This window comes from Sinocyclocheilus grahami, unplaced genomic scaffold, assembly GCF_001515645.1.
Source record: "Sinocyclocheilus grahami isolate Dianchi unplaced genomic scaffold, SAMN03320097.WGS_v1.1 scaffold1087.1, whole genome shotgun sequence".
In the NCBI taxonomy this organism is placed as follows: domain Eukaryota; kingdom Metazoa; phylum Chordata; class Actinopteri; order Cypriniformes; family Cyprinidae; genus Sinocyclocheilus; species Sinocyclocheilus grahami.
The window spans coordinates 59,449-75,884 of record NW_015506266.1 but is presented as its reverse complement, the minus strand read 5'-3'; the positions used below and the strand labels follow the sequence as shown (position 1 = coordinate 75,884).

At 38.7% G+C, this 16,436-nt stretch overlaps 1 protein-coding gene across 1 annotated transcript; it reads right to left on the bottom strand.

Annotated features, from left to right (window-relative positions):
* Window positions 1–2,587: 2,587 nt before the first annotated feature.
* LOC107566591 (uncharacterized) lies at window positions 2,588–14,283 on the bottom strand. The gene is made up of 9 exons (XM_016252081.1): window positions 14,265–14,283; window positions 12,920–13,169; window positions 12,692–12,837; window positions 7,132–7,381; window positions 6,904–7,049; window positions 3,551–3,827; window positions 3,310–3,449; window positions 3,112–3,203; window positions 2,588–2,713 (listed from the first exon to the last, which is right to left on the bottom strand). The coding sequence occupies exons 1-9, from the start codon at window positions 14,281–14,283 to the stop codon at window positions 2,588–2,590; spliced, it is 1,446 nt and encodes a 481-aa protein (XP_016107567.1).
* Between the last annotated feature and the right edge of the window lie 2,153 nt (window positions 14,284–16,436).

Here is a 16,436-nt window from a genome sequence, read left to right as displayed (position 1 = left end):
TCTTGTTGATGTGGGTCTGTTTGCTCCATTTTAAAAGCCTCATTGGTTAAACTCATTCAACATGTGCTTTGTGTCATTTAGTAACCGCAGAATTATGAGACATTCATCTGCCAATTTAATTCTGTGAGGGGTCATAAGGGCATCATATTTACTCATCATTTTCTCTTATGTTTGAAGACTTTTATGTTTTATGATCACCTTTAGAAATGACTGAATGTGATTCTGTGAGCAGCAGCTCTTGACAAGAATATCCGTTGTGTCCGAAGAATTTACTTATACTGTATTATAGTGTATAGTATAGAGTCATGCAGGTGTCTGTACATTCACTTTATTTATGCATTTTGGTTTTTCAAATCTGTTACTGTCAAAGTCTCATTATTATCTATTAATTTATTAGATTTTTTTGGAGCTCAGTCATTCAGTAGCACTGACTGTTGTTGAAGATTTTTATTGATCAAGGTGTGAATTAATCAAGAATAATCAATGTGAATATAACCATTTATGTATCAAGTTATTATACTATTATACTCATGTATTTGCCTGTGTGTGTAGAGGCCTGCATTAGAATGGAATGCGCAGACATACATTTTGTGCTGAAGCTGCACATCCTCTTTTGACATTAGACAAAAGAAATATATAACGAGGCCTCCACCTCTTGTCCACTTCCTAAATGCAGACTGGATGCACAGCCAAAAAAAGGTAAACAATAACGATTATATAGGAAATGTATTGAACACACCTTGGGGAAAAACTATATAAAAGAGAGTGCAGACACAGACTAGAGAGATCTAGGTTTAGGCCTAATGGTTAGAGATTCTGACTTGTAACCCAAAGTCTCGATGCCAGCAGGGGATTGTAGGTGGGTGGAGTGAATGACCTGCACTTGCTTCCACCTTCAATACCACGCCTAATGAGACCCTTGAGCAAGGCACCAACAATGGCTGCCCACTACTCTGGCTGTGTGTTCACTACTCACTGCGGTGTGTGTGCACTTGGATGGGTGAAATGCAGAGCACAATTCAGAGTATGGGAGACCATACTTGGCCACACGTCCTTTCCTTTCCTTATTTGTGGCAATATCTTGAAATCGACCATGCTTAAGTCACACACAGACTTCAAAAACACCTTGCAAAACACAACAATGGTAACAAATCAATTTTATTTATTTTTATTAATTGTGACGATACCAATTTTCTTTGCTATTTTTGTTGTGCTACTACAAGACAGAAAATGAAATTATATTTAAAAACGATTAAATATATATATATAATAATAATAATAAAGAAACCAAAAGCAAAACAGTAAAATATAGCAACTGCATAATTTATCTATGCCACAACTGGGAGTCAGTAATTCTGAGTAGCTAGGCTATACTAAGTCAAAAGTAAATTATCAAGTAATCCCTACAGTGCTTTTTAGCTACTAGAACGCTTGTGTAAGCGAACTATACTAACTGAAGATTGGTCAGTACAACATACTATTCCTATTTCACTTTACTTATTTATTTTTTGCTTTCATTTGCCACAATGGCAGATTATAACATTCAGGATTCACGTACTGCATGGCAAGATTAAATTAATTTACATTTAACCGAGTTTAATATGGAGTGACACTGAAATGTAGACCTTCGTTTATGTGTTTTTAACTTACACTGTACATGACAGAACAGTTCGCTGTTTAGGTTTGAATGTTAGCATGGACTCATTAACTTTAACGTTTTTTTTACATTTTTTTTTTATTGTTGTTTAATTGATAAATAATGATTTATTTTTGCTGTGTATATTTGTATTTTTGAAATTAGCGGCTTAATTTCTATAAAATTGTGGCATTGCACTGATTAACCTCGACCTTTGGTTAGTTTGGACTGCACAAACGTCATTTGTTAGAGTAATGGAAATAATAGAATAGTCGACATAAAACATGGAGAATAACCATGTGAGTTAAACAATGTTTCTATATATTTCATGGTCATGTTACATGTAGGTTTACTACAGTGTGAGAACCACTTATACTGTGTAGAATAGATCACTGATTAAAGTTTAAAGTTGAAAAAAAGGTAATCTTTCTTAAACTGGTGTTCCAAGGTATTACTGTATGTGTTTGTAAGAGATGTACATCGTCACTCGGCAGAGGAGCACTGATGTTAATCTTAGTAGATTTAGGCTAAGAGTTCAAAGGGGAAGAATATATTTTTAGATGCTAGCTTGTATATTGTACTAGCTCTATATTATATCTGTAATTAATTTCATTACGTTCATGTCTATCTGTCTCTATTTGTTAACAATACACAGTTACACACAATGCATTATAATTCTTATAAATATGTGAATAATCACCAAAAGGAAACTAAGCAGAAATTAATGAAATAATATGTCTATTGTTAAGCATAATTATAAAGAAATTTCAGGCAATGCATTTAGAATCAGAATGACCATCTTTAACAAAAGTACATTTAGTGACATAAAGGCAGTCTTGATTTCCAGTATGTTATTTTCCATTGACACAGTGACCTGCAAGTAAAATATTTGCTTATTATATCTCATAGCAAATTTAGAATCATTCCTATTTGTGCAGCTTATTTCATGTCTTATTGTACAGTTGTGAGAACAGACTCACGTTTACCAGCATTCACCTTCCGGATCACCCGCTGAGGGGTCTGAGACCACCGTAGAGTCATGTTTGTGAGTCCTCTATCAGCCAGAGCAGATCCAAACTGAAAATAACACATTTAGATTGGAATACACTTAAATCTTCATGTTTCATAGAAACGTTGATCATACCACTGTAAACCCTGTTTACAACAAAGCCATTATATTCCTCATGGAGCAGCTCTGGAGCAATATCAACTTATTAATACGTATTTGGTGAATTTTCTGAAATAACTTTGATTTTTGATCACTGAAAGCTTCTGTAAGAACGAAGGTTTCATGTACATCTCCAAATGCACAACAAACCTTAACATGTCCACAAAGACATTTAAGGGTTTCATCGAATTTCAAGTGCATCTCATCTATGGGGCTATAAGGTCTGTTTTTAAAAAGATGGAAACCAGATGAGAGCTGCTGCTAATTAACAGTAATCATGCCAGTTGAATGTTTTTCCTTCTCTTACCTGTTTAAGAACATTTTCTGTCACTGAAGGGTCAGTTAAATCAGCTCTGGAGTTAAACTGCATCTTTACAAATGATCTTTTAAAAACTGGAACTAAACAAAGATACATGTAATATGAATTAGTAGAGGTTGCATTCGTTAAAAACGTATTAATGCTCCTCACTGTTTTGTTGATAAAAAACATGTGACATTGTCAAACCTCCTTCATAGACCTCCACCTCACACAGAGTGAGTGTCTTCATGTCTCCAGGAATGATCAGATTCACGTAACGTCCCTCCATCCCAGCGCATGAGTAGCTGTAGGACTCACCTGCTGGAATAGCAGGAATAACAGCACATCTACACACAGAGAGAAAGAATATAAAAATACTGTCATATCTGAATGAATCCTTCACATTTGTGCCCGATGTCTCACATTTTTTCAAACTCAAGGGTCTCACATGGGATTGTTGTTGCCGTTGATCTCCAAAGAGTTCCCGATGCGAATCTCCGCTCCGTTTATTTGTTCTGCACAGCAGTCGTTTCTGTTAGTGATGACCACTTCACTAATTGTGTACACATCACGCAGATCCAGCCTCCACCATGGGTTAGTCTCACTAAGGGTTGATGAGCATGCTGTATTCTGCTGGAGACCTCGATTACTGTCGATGGCCTTTTCAGCAAACCAGCCTGTAATTGTTGATGACTGCGTAGTGGCTCCATCCACTGCCAAATTTCCTAATTAAATTTATGTAAGAGAAGAAGAAGAAAAAAGATACATTCTAAAGCACAAACTTGTGCATTAAGTGGTTGGGAAGATTATAAAAATGACTTGAGGTTAAGTGAGTAATTTCATCAACTACTGTCAACAAACGGAATTATAAACACAGTGACGTTGTGTCTAACGATGCCCTCACAACTATATTCACAATAATTACTCCATTAGATCATCAACAACACCTCGTCAACAACTACCCATCTCTCCATCTTCAAGAACTTTCAATTGGAATGAAAAGTATGTTTTGTAACACAGTTGATGCATTTCTTTACTGCATTGCTTTTTCCTACGTCTTGCGCTGGCCAGCATTCTGTCAGGACCACTATCGTCAGAATGATAGATACTTAGCATAAAGTTTGGTTTGGCGGTATGGTTCTGTTCTGGGCAAAAAACCTCCCTGCCCATCCATGCAGCCTGTCATGAATGAGCAGGGAGAGCAGCAATAATAACCCCCCTAGGGTTAACAGAACAGAACAATGCAGATATCATTAATGTACTCAATGATATTTAAGTGTAACACTTTATTCAAGATAAAGGAGTCTGATTAGCAAGGAATATCAGAAAGCTAAGTCCTGACTGTGGCGAAAGGTGGAGCTGGGGATGGAGGAGGGTAATTTGCTCCGAAGCAAGCTAAAAAGCTGCTGAATAATACTGAATACAGCTTATATAGGAATGCCGCGATAGGTGTCGTATTCCTATAGGTAGATGTGATCAGCTGAGAATCAGCTGATGCAAGCTTGACTCACGTGACCTGCCAGAACTAACGCTAAAGCTTAATTTATATGATCATGCTCGATACGAGCCCCTCGGCCTGCCACCCACCACTGGCTTTTGTATTGCAGAAAACAAGCTCTGTGACCAACACATGTTCATGATTCTGACACGCTTTGTTGGTCATGATAATCTGATAAATGATTTATAATCTTCATTAATAAACACTAATTTTGAAGTCTAAACACTATTGGCAGAATTAAAAAAAAATAATATTTTGAAGCCTTAACACAATAGGCAGAAGTAAAAATAAATAAATAAATAATTAAACTATTTTGAATAATTACTCCATTAGATCATCAACAACACCTCGTCAACAACTACCCATCTCTCCATCTTCAAGAACTTTCAATTGGAATGAAAAGTATGTTTTGTAACACAGTTGATGCATTTCTTTACTGCATTGCTTTTTCCTACGTCTTGCGCTGGCCAGCATTATATGATCATGCTCGATACGAGCCCCTCGGCCTGCCACCCACCACTGGCTTTTGTATTGCAGAAAACAAGCTCTGTGACCAACACATGTTCATGATTCTGACACGCTTTGTTGGTCATGATAATCTGATAAATGATTTATAATCTTCATTAATAAACACTAATTTTGAAGTCTAAACACTATTGGCAGAATTTAAAAAAAATAATATTTTGAAGCCTTAACACAATAGGCAGAAGTAAAAATAAATAAATAAATAATTAAACTATTTTGAAGCTTAAACACTATCGGCAGAAGTAAAAATAAATAAATAAATAATTAAACTATTTTGAAGCTTAAACACTATCGGCAGAAGTAAAAAAAAAACTGTTTTGAAGCCTTAACACAATCGGCAGAAGTATAAAACTATTCTGAATCCAAAACACAATAGGCAGAAGTAAATTAAATAAATCAATAAATAAACTATTTTGAAGCTTAAACACTATTGGCAGAAGTAAAAAATTAAAAAATAAATAAAAAAATTTACTATTTTGAAGCTTAAACACTATTGGCAGAATAAAAAAAACTGTTTTGAAGCTTTAACACAATCGGCAGAAGTATAAAACTATTCTGAATCCTAAACACAATAGACAGAAGTAAAAATAAATAAATAAATAAAAACTATTTTGAAGCTTAACACTATCGTCAGAATTAAATATATATATATTTTGAAGCCTAAACACTATCGGCAGAAGTAAAAAAATAAAAAAAATAAACTATTTTGAAGCTTAACACTATCGTCAGAATTAAATATATATATATTTTGAAGCCTAAACACAATCAGCAGAAGTAAAAAATAAAAAAAATAAAAAAATAAAATAAACTATTTTGAAGCTTAGACACTATTGGCAGAATAAAAAAAAAACAGTTTTGAAGCTTTAACACAATCGGCAGAAGTAAAAATAAATAAATAAATAAAAACTATTTTGAAGCTTAAAACAGTAAGAGTGCATGGTTTATCTGTCCATCAGATGCGTGTCAAAGTTGTGTTCGTTACTATAACAACAGTAGATCAAACAAGAGATCACAAGAAAATTAAGTCGTTATAAGGAGAAAACAACTTTCGTTATGTCGAGATAACGAGAAAATTAAGTATTAAAGTAAAAAAATTAACTGTAGCCTATAAAGGGTTATGACTTCAACATCGCACCATTAAGCTTCAACAATTCTTTCAGGCTTTACTTTAATGGGTTAATTCACCCAAAAAATTAAATTCTGTCGTGATTCGTTTTTTTTATTTCTTTATGAACTTTTTGAAGAGATAGTGGTAGTTGTGTGAACTGTCAATGGGGGCACAGAAATCAATCAGAATTCATTAAAAATATCTTCATTTGTGTTTCGAAGATGAACCAATGTCTTTTGGGTTTGGAAAGACACAAAGGTGAGTAAATGATAAAAGAATTGTTATTTTAGGGTGAACTAACCCTTTAAAAAATTCCCTGAAAGTTTGAGTTAGAATAGTTTGCAAGAACTTGATTATAAACTCTGAAAGTGAGTAATAAGTAGATGAGTTTATCTCTTTTATGTTTGACTTGATAAACTCATCACTTGTTGGCAAATACCTTTTTCAAATGTGAATTGTTTTAAAAATCATATACAGCATACATGATACAGCATAATCAGTACAATGAAAGGGATTAGTACTACTCGTGTATTTTAATGAATGAAGTCATGCTAATATGAGCATGAACAAAGCATGACTGTTTAGATTTTTGGCAAACTATGTCTTTACTGGACATATTTTTAAGTATATTACATTCACTGTTGAAAAGTGCTCTTCAACAATTAATTACCTGCCAAATACCCATAAACGCCAACTTCACTAAGACTAAGAATCTTCTGATATCCAGGAAGATGAACAATCATATAACGTCCCTCCATCCCACCGCATGAGAAAGTGGCCGTGGCACCGTCTGCAAGAGTAGAAATTACAGCACATCTACAGACAGAAAGATCATCTGTTATATGTTTCTGTTCATCTGCAGTCATATTAACCAAGACAGTCAAAGAAATATCCTCACATTCTGTTGCTGTTAATGTCAGGGAAGTTCCCGATACGAATCTCCGCCCCGTAAATCCTATAACCCAAGTACGGTCTATTAGTGATGGTGACTCTGTTCACTCTGTACACCTTCAGTAGATCCATTCTCCACCACGGGTTGGTCTCAATGGTAGTGTGGGTATAGGTGTTTGACAATCCATCAAGAGCCAATTCAGGTCCATAGCCAGAAGTTGAAGACTGACTAGATTTACCCCATAGTGCTGCGTTCTCTGGAAATTGTTTCAGAGATGAAGGCCAGTAAGAATCACTATCTTTTTATTGTCATTTAGTGTTAGATTTTGCACAGGACTTTTACCAAATTCATCTTCATTACTCATCATCAGCAACATGCCTACCACAGGGGCATACAATTAAGGGTCGCAAACAAATGTCAGATATTTGCAATGAAGGGGCACTAGAATGATCCTACAGTGAGCATCATTTATTGTATCAGATATCCAACATTTGTTATACTTATCTATATTGTGATTGGTTTGCTATGTTAAATTAAACAGACATCATTATAATCTGATATAAGGACTGGACAAGAATTTAAAGTTGCAATGAACTGGAAGTAACATCTCTTTTCTATTGTGATGGACATTTGAGTGAAACAGACTATTGAAAAAAAAATGAATGTAGGGTACAATGCATCAGATGTTGATTTGATGTTTACATGTAATTAAAATGTTAGTGCTCTAAATAATTGGAGAATCATATACAAGAAACGTCTCAGGTTACTTATGTAACCATGGTTCCCTGAGTAGGGAACGAGACACTGCGTCCTCTAGGGGTCGCTATGGGGAACGCCTCGTCGTGACCCGTGTCTGAAGCATACATTGAAAAAACACCAACTCGTTGGCCGGCGACAGCCATGACGTCACTACCGGTGCGACTACAGTATAAATCGGTGCCGGGAGCTACACATCGTTCACTTCTTCGTCTGAAGCTTGCGTCCGCAGCATGGCAAGAAACCTAGAGGACGCAGTGTCTCGTTCCCTACTCAGGGAACCATGGTTACATAAGTAACCTGAGACGTTCCCTTTCATGGGAACTTCGAACTGCGTCCTCTAGGGGTCGCTATGGGGAACGGTATACCCACGCCGCCATGCTGAGGGGAGTGCAAGCCAGAACCATGGCGAGCACTAAGAACCAACTCTACCATATTGCTATGGGAGTTGCCCCTGGGACGTTTAGACGGCTGTCAGTGACGTTATTCCCTACGGCCAAAGGCCTAGGCTACATACCCCAAACTACTTACCTGTTAGGGCCAGACTCCTGGGCCCGGGGTAGAGCTCAAGGCTTGGAATCAGAAACAGATTCCTTTAAGGGAATACGACCAAGAGCCTAGAATCATACTAGTCTTGGTCTGTCACACAGGGGCTACCGCACGTTTGTCTTGTGGTGAAGGAACTGTCTCAACAGATCCTTAGTAGCAATACCCTGTTAAGTAGGTATCCAGAGGATACATAGGGGGAGTGGTGCCCAAGGCAGAACCGGGGTTTTAAACCACTCAAAAAGAGCACGAAGTCTTGCGCGTAGCTCTTACCATACAGGATTTTTAGAAAAGTGGGCAAAGCATAACGTGCACACTTACCACTTATGTGGATTTTAGAAAAGTGGGCAAAGCATAACGTGCACTACACTTGTATACCGTTCTAGGGGTTCTCGTGGCACCCTGAAAAGGCAGCCTATAGATAAAAATAGCGTATCCCCAGACGCTATATCTACGGCTATAATGCTGGAGTGGCTAGCAGTAAATCTGTAGCTGGGGGAGAACATCCAGCTCTTAATGGAGAGGGAGCTCAACCTACAGCATGTTCCCATGGTGGAACAGCTAGCAGTTATTCAGCTGAGGGAGCAACACACTCAGTTCTCAAACCGAGACGGGGCTCGACCTGCAGCATGTTCCGCACTGGAACAGCTAGCAATAGTTTACTTAGCTGTGGGGGCAACACACCTAGTTCTCAGTCGAGAAGGGGGCTCGGCCTACAGCATGTTCCAATGCAGGAACGCTAGCAGTAGTTTACTTAGCTGTGGGGGCAACACACCTAGTTCTCAGTCGAGAAGGGGGCTCGGCCTACAGCATGTTCCAATGCAGGAACGCTAGCAGTAGTTTACCTTGGCTGAGGGAGCACAAACCCAGCTCTCAACGAGCGGGGGGGGGGGGGCTCGACCTGCAGCATGATTGAAAATCAGAGGGGTAAGCATACTGCAGTCTAGCCAAACTCTCATTCAGGTAACCCTTTGATAAAAGGGGAGCATTGTCTCAATACTACCATGAGGACAGCCCATGGAGCGAGGAATCTAACTCCTCAGAGAGGATTAACGCTCGAAAGAGACATCATACTCACAATAACCCTCAATGGTGAGGGGGGTGATGCCTCAAGGGGATATCCTGGTGATCGGGAAAAACCCCTCAGGGCGACCCGGATACGGTAGACCAGTCAGGGTAGCATGAAAGCGTAAACCCCAGCCCGGACGTCCAGGAAATTTTCTGCAGTGACACCGGGGGCCTGATAATCACAAAACTCCCGCAGAAGCCTGTGTTATGGCCGCATGATCCAGGAAGTATGAAACCTTACTTACCTTCTGGACATATCTCGACGAGTGAAATAAACACTGCAAGTCGAGCACCCGGTTTCTGACCCCAGCACGGGAAACACTGCAAAGAAACTAGCAGAAGGGTACACACAACCACCAGTTTCATAGCACATACATATATTTATATACATATATTTAGACATGGATCGTACTCACCCACCACGGCTCCCGCGTTGGAGCTCTGTCCGGAAAGCCTCTAGACCGGACCTTCAGTAAGGTGGTTACTATGATAACCATAGAACCAACCAAAACATCATAGGTCCAGAAGGAGACTGTTATGCGGGAAGCTTCCACCTGACCTCGGTCAGGTGGCGATATGGTGGTTACAGGGGAATTAGGAAGGGGAAGAAAGGGGTAGATGTTACACCCCCTGAGGGAAAGAGTGGATACCTAAGTATTACTCTGATCCGGACGAAAGCTCTGACGCCTTGTCTGGATCACATCCCTCAGGTCTTGCCTACCTCCCTTCGACCCACGATACTTCCTACCCCTACCCGCAGGCGGAGGAGGAGCGCGAGTCGCGACACTAGCCTTCTGTGCTCGTCTCTGATCCTCAAATCGAGACGGGCCAGGACCCCTGGGTTGTTCGGGCTCAGACCTGGACCTTCGTGGAATGAAGGTTTTGAAGGCCGCTGAGCGTGCCTTCGCCTCCCTGAACTTTTCGATGACCGTCTCAACGGATGTACCAAAAAGTTCAGAGGGCGAAACCGGGGCATCGAGAAGAAAACCCCTTTCTTTCTTCCCGATGTCTGCCAGGTTTACCCACAGCTGCCTCTCCGTTACTACCATCGCTGCCATAGATCTGCCCATGGCAGAGGCAGCCTGCTTAGTAGCACGAAGAGCAAGATCCGTGGTGCGGCGTAACTCAGCCATCTCATCAGAAGAAAGGCCCTCGCCTTTATCCAGGTCTTTCAGCAGATCAGCCTGGTATGCTTGAAGCACCGCCATCGTGTGCAGTGAAGCAACAGCCTGACCTGCTGCTGCGTATGCCTTGCCATTCATTTTAGATGTAGCTTGAAGAGGCATGGATGGCAAGGAGGGAGTTTTGAGAGATGATGTCTCTCCCATAGAGAGATAGCTAGCTAGCGTCTCTTCTACAGGGGGCATTCTCTCATAGCCGTTTTCGCGCACCGCCTCGATATTCGCATAACTGGTATGCTGAAACCGATGGATGCGTGAGGAAAACGGCTTCTTCCCTTCCTTCTCGATCTCAGTATGGAGATCAGGAAGGAAAGGAAGACTCACCTGAGCTGGAGGGTTATGGCCAGAAAGATAACGTTCGTCGAGACGACCTCGCGACGCCACTTCCTTAGTCCGCTTCCATGGCAAGTCAAGTCTTGCCGTGGCGCGATCCATAACCTCTAAGAGCTCATCATACGCAGGGCAGGAGGATTGAGAAGGCTCAGCCTCAGCTTCTTCGCTCTCATCATCCATTTCCTGCTCTTCCTGGGCTGAACCCAGCAGAGCACTGGCCCCTGGATCAGATGATGTTAAAGAGAGAACATCATCCTCCAGTGGCTGTCTCTCGCCCCCCGCCGATGAGCGCGAGAAGGAAAGTCCCTCTCTAAACTCATCGGCCAGGTCCACCTGAGATCCCCACGAGCTCATTCTCCTCCGTGCCTCAGCAGCGGAGGGTCCTGAACCGCGGGAAGCAGATGGCTGCCCCTCTTTACTTGAAAAGAGAGACCAACGAGAACGGAGTTTTTTCATTGGAAAAAACTCGCAATGCACGCAGATTGCCCCCTCGAGGACATCGCGTGCGTGCTCCTCGCCCAAACAAACAACACATAGATCGTGTGTGTCATCTGGTGTCAAATAGCGCTGCCACGGATGCACACACCTTCTAAATGCTCTACTAGTGCTCGCCATAATAAATAGATAGCTCTTACTTTTTCCTTGAAAATGCACGCTTCAAACAGAACAGTCAATGAAGACGAAGAAGAGAATGATGTGTAGCTCCCGGCGCCGATTTATACTGGAGTCGCACCGGTAGTGACGTCATGGCTGTCGCCGGCCAACGAGTTGGTGTTTTTTCAATGTATGCTTCAGACACGGGTCACGACGAGGCGTTCCCCATAGCGACCCCTAGAGGACGCAGTTCGAAGTTCCCATGAAAGGGAACAATTTTTTTTGAAGCCTAAACAGTATTGGCAGAAATTAAAAAAAATTAAAAAAAAATATTTTGGAGCTTAAACACTATTGGCAGATGTAAAAAACTATTTTGAAGCCTAAACACAATTAAAGTAAAAAAATTAACTGTAGCCTATAAAGGGTTATGACTTCAACATCGCACCATTAAGCTTCAACAATTCTTTCAGGCTTTACTTTAATGGGTTAATTCACCCAAAAAATTAAATTCTGTCGTGATTCGTTTTTTTTATTTCTTTATGAACTTTTTGAAGAGATAGTGGTAGTTGTGTGAACTGTCAATGGGGGCACAGAAATCAATCAGAATTCATTAAAAATATCTTCATTTGTGTTTCGAAGATGAACCAATGTCTTTTGGGTTTGGAAAGACACAAAGGTGAGTAAATGATAAAAGAATTGTTATTTTAGGGTGAACTAACCCTTTAAAAAATTCCCTGAAAGTTTGAGTTAGAATAGTTTGCAAGAACTTGATTATAAACTCTGAAAGTGAGTAATAAGTAGATGAGTTTATCTCTTTTATGTTTGACTTGATAAACTCATCACTTGTTGGCAAATACCTTTTTCAAATGTGAATTGTTTTAAAAATCATATACAGCATACATGATACAGCATAATCAGTACAATGAAAGGGATTAGTACTACTCGTGTATTTTAATGAATGAAGTCATGCTAATATGAGCATGAACAAAGCATGACTGTTTAGATTTTTGGCAAACTATGTCTTTACTGGACATATTTTTAAGTATATTACATTCACTGTTGAAAAGTGCTCTTCAACAATTAATTACCTGCCAAATACCCATAAACGCCAACTTCACTAAGACTAAGAATCTTCTGATATCCAGGAAGATGAACAATCATATAACGTCCCTCCATCCCACCGCATGAGAAAGTGGCCGTGGCACCGTCTGCAAGAGTAGAAATTACAGCACATCTACAGACAGAAAGATCATCTGTTATATGTTTCTGTTCATCTGCAGTCATATTAACCAAGACAGTCAAAGAAATATCCTCACATTCTGTTGCTGTTAATGTCAGGGAAGTTCCCGATACGAATCTCCGCCCCGTAAATCCTATAACCCAAGTACACTCTATTAGTGATGGTGACTCTGTTCACTCTGTACACCTTCAGTAGATCCATTCTCCACCACGGGTTGGTCTCAATGGTAGTGTGGGTATAGGTGTTTGACAATCCATCAAGAGCCAATTCAGGTCCAGAGCCAGATGTTGAAGACTGACTAGATTTACCCCATAGTGCTGCGTTCTCTGAAAATTGTTTCAGAGATGAAGGCCAGTAAGAATCACCATCTTTTTATTGTCATTTAGTGTTAGATTTTGCACAGGACTTTTACCAAATTCCTCTTCATTACTCATCATCAGCAACATGCCTACCACAGGGGCATACAATTAAGGGTCGCAAACAAATGTCAGATATTTGCAATGAAGGGGCACTAGAATGATCCTACAGTGAGCATCATTTATTGTATCAGATATCCAACATTTGTTATACTTATCTATATTGTGATTGGTTTGCTATGTTATCTTCATTACTCATCATCAGCAACATGCCTACCACAGGGGCATACAATTAAGGGTCGCAAACAAATGTCAGATATTTGCAATGAAGGGGCACTAGAATGATCCTACAGTGAGCATCATTTATTGTATCAGATATCCAACATTTGTTATACTTATCTATATTGTGATTGGTTTGCTATGTTAAATTAAACAGACATCATTATAATCTGATATAAGGACTGGACAAGAATTTAAAGTTGCAATGAACTGGAAGTAACATCTCTTTTCTATTGTGATGGACATTTGAGTGAAACAGACTATTGAAAAAAAAATGAATGTAGGGTACAATGCATCAGATGTTGATTTGATGTTTACATGTAATTAAAATGTTAGTGCTCTAAATAATTGGAGAATCATATACACAGTACATCACCAGAGAGAAGAAGTCTGTTGTTTCACCAGAAGAACCAATTATGACATTTTGATCAAACATGACAAGGTCAAAAAAAGGAAGAAAGAAAGAAAGAATGAATAAGTGGATGCACAATGCGATTTATGAGGTTTGAATGAACGCACAAATGAATGAATGAATGGAATGGTTCTGAAAGATCAGTTTTTCAGGCGCAAAATTGCCTCTGTATGAATGAATGAATGAATGAATGAATGAATAAAGAAATATAAAGAAAAAAAACATTTTGTGACTCAGGTCTCAGGGACTGTAAAAAAAGGACATCAAACTGCAACAGAGCTTTACAGAAGGACTAAAACTCCAAGTACTTTTATATGTGCCAGTTCAAGCAGACACAACAGAACAAATGTGTCAGGAAACTGAAGGATTCTTACCTTCTTGTTCATTCGCCATTACTTCAATCCTTAAAAACCCTGTGGAAACAAGCGATTCACTACATCAGTAAACATTGATTTGTGTCAGAGGAAACATCTGACACATTAAACATCTGCAGTGGGCGGACTGTTTGAAGTTAAACTCAAACTAAAATGGGATTTACTTCAGAAACCTGTTCTCATTGCACACAAAATAACCCAGGCACATATGGTCACGCCATTTGCCAATCGCACCCTAATTGAAAAATTCTGGAAACACATACAGTCAATTACTCCTTGTGGTGCTATTGCCAAGAAAACTGTCCCCATGATCTGGAAATCAAGGAAAACCATACATATTGTGTCTTGGAAAAACCCACTAATAGGTTACATGGAAAACCTGTCCATTTCTGTCCAAAACGGTATGCTAGACTTGCACACGTCTTGGTCATTCCTCATCACTTTCCAGCAGCCATGAATCTACTAACCTTTTTTTTGTTTTGAAACCAACCACGACTCCTCCAACTCCTCCTCCACACCTCCAATCCACATATGATGGGGTGGAGGTGGGGAGGAAGGGAGATTGGGAAGAGGTGACAACACACTGGTTCTTAAGACATGGGACAAAACATGTGCAGCAATTGTAACGGCTAATTAGGTGTAAAAATGAAAGTCTTTTCAATTGTAAATGCTATAGGGGATTAATAATAGAATTTATTTAACACAATTATCCCCTTCAGTTTAATTTGATCATTATTATATCAAATCTATGACATCACTGTAAAAAAAAAAGTGTAATTTTAACTGTAAAATTTTGTAAAAACCCTACAGAGAAAATTGTAACGGCTAATTAGGTGTAAAAATGAAAGTCTTTTCAATTGTAAATGCTATAGGGGATTAATAATAGAATTTATTTAACACAATTATCCCCTTCAGTTTAATTTGATCATTATTATATCAATTCTATGACATCACTGTAAAAAAAATAAGTGTAATTTTAACTGTAAAATTTTGTAAAAACCCTACGGAGAAAAAAAAAACTGTTAATAGGTTAACAGTAAGTTCCCGTACTATATACAGGGAAAAACTGTAAAATATCTAACCAGACATTTCATGTAATTTTACAGTAAAATGCTGTTAATTTGACAGTTTTTAGAAGTAAATGTGTTTACAGTTTTTCTGTATTTTTTACAAAATTATTCTGACAACCACAGCTGCCAAAATTATTTTGTAAAAACTACAGAATTTTGTTTACAGTATAATGTCCTCTCACTACATCTAAAACAGTGTGTCCACAGAGAAGGGTCCAATCATTCATATGCTATAAAATCGATAAAAATGTTTTATAATGATGAAAAGAGCTTGTTTTTATCAAAAGCAACACTTAGTAATATCTCATACCAAAGCAAAGTTGTTTTTCAGTGACACATGCGTGTTTCATAAGGTTTCAAAGCTGTGTCCCCACTTTTTGTCAACACCGTCAGACATTCATTAAAATGTAATAAAATCAGGGAATATCAGGGGCAGCTATCACTCTAAAGGACCCCCTTAACACATTCCACCTCTGCAGAGTACATCAGTGTCACACAGGCTCTGGTCAGTTTTATAGTTTTAGAATATTTTTACCGTGTTACCATAGCAGATGCATAGCAGACATATCATGTTCCGAAGATATATCAAAATATGTCAATGTGAATCGTGAATAAAAGCTTTATAAACTATAAAATACTCATTGTTTGTTGTGTTTGTTTTAATACAGTAGTTGATTGAGTCAATGTATTTAATAGTTAAAATGACTACAACTTTAGTTTTTCGTCACTACCGTCAGATATTTTGATAATATTTCATTACAATATTTTATATTTGTTGAGGAATTGTTGGTCACATGTGAAAGTATAATCTGTCTGCTAATATGATAATGTGTTTTGAAATGTTAAAAACATCTTGTTTGTTGTTAAATATAAAGTTACAATTATATTACACAGTCCAAAAGCTGGAGGTTGCATCAAAGCATAGCTCAGTAGCTACATATTTGTTTTCAATTTTGCACCCTGTTTTGTCCCACTTTTCAAGAATCAGTTAACACTGATTTATATTAAATCTAATTACACTTATTTAAAGATGAATGGATTGGATTTACTGGGACCCCAGTAGGTCCTTGCATCTCAGACTCTGTCTGGATTTGTTGTGGGT

Excerpts from the sequence above, each read along its gene's own strand:
- LOC107566591 (XM_016252081.1), bottom strand. Across the intron at positions 12,838-12,919 it reads GACATTAACAGCAACAGAAT|ATGTGCTGTAATTTCTACTC; the intron begins GTGAGGATATTT and ends TTCTGTCTGTAG. Across the intron at positions 3,204-3,309 it reads GGTGGAGGTCTATGAAGGAG|TTCCAGTTTTTAAAAGATCA; the intron begins GTTTGACAATGT and ends ATCTTTGTTTAG.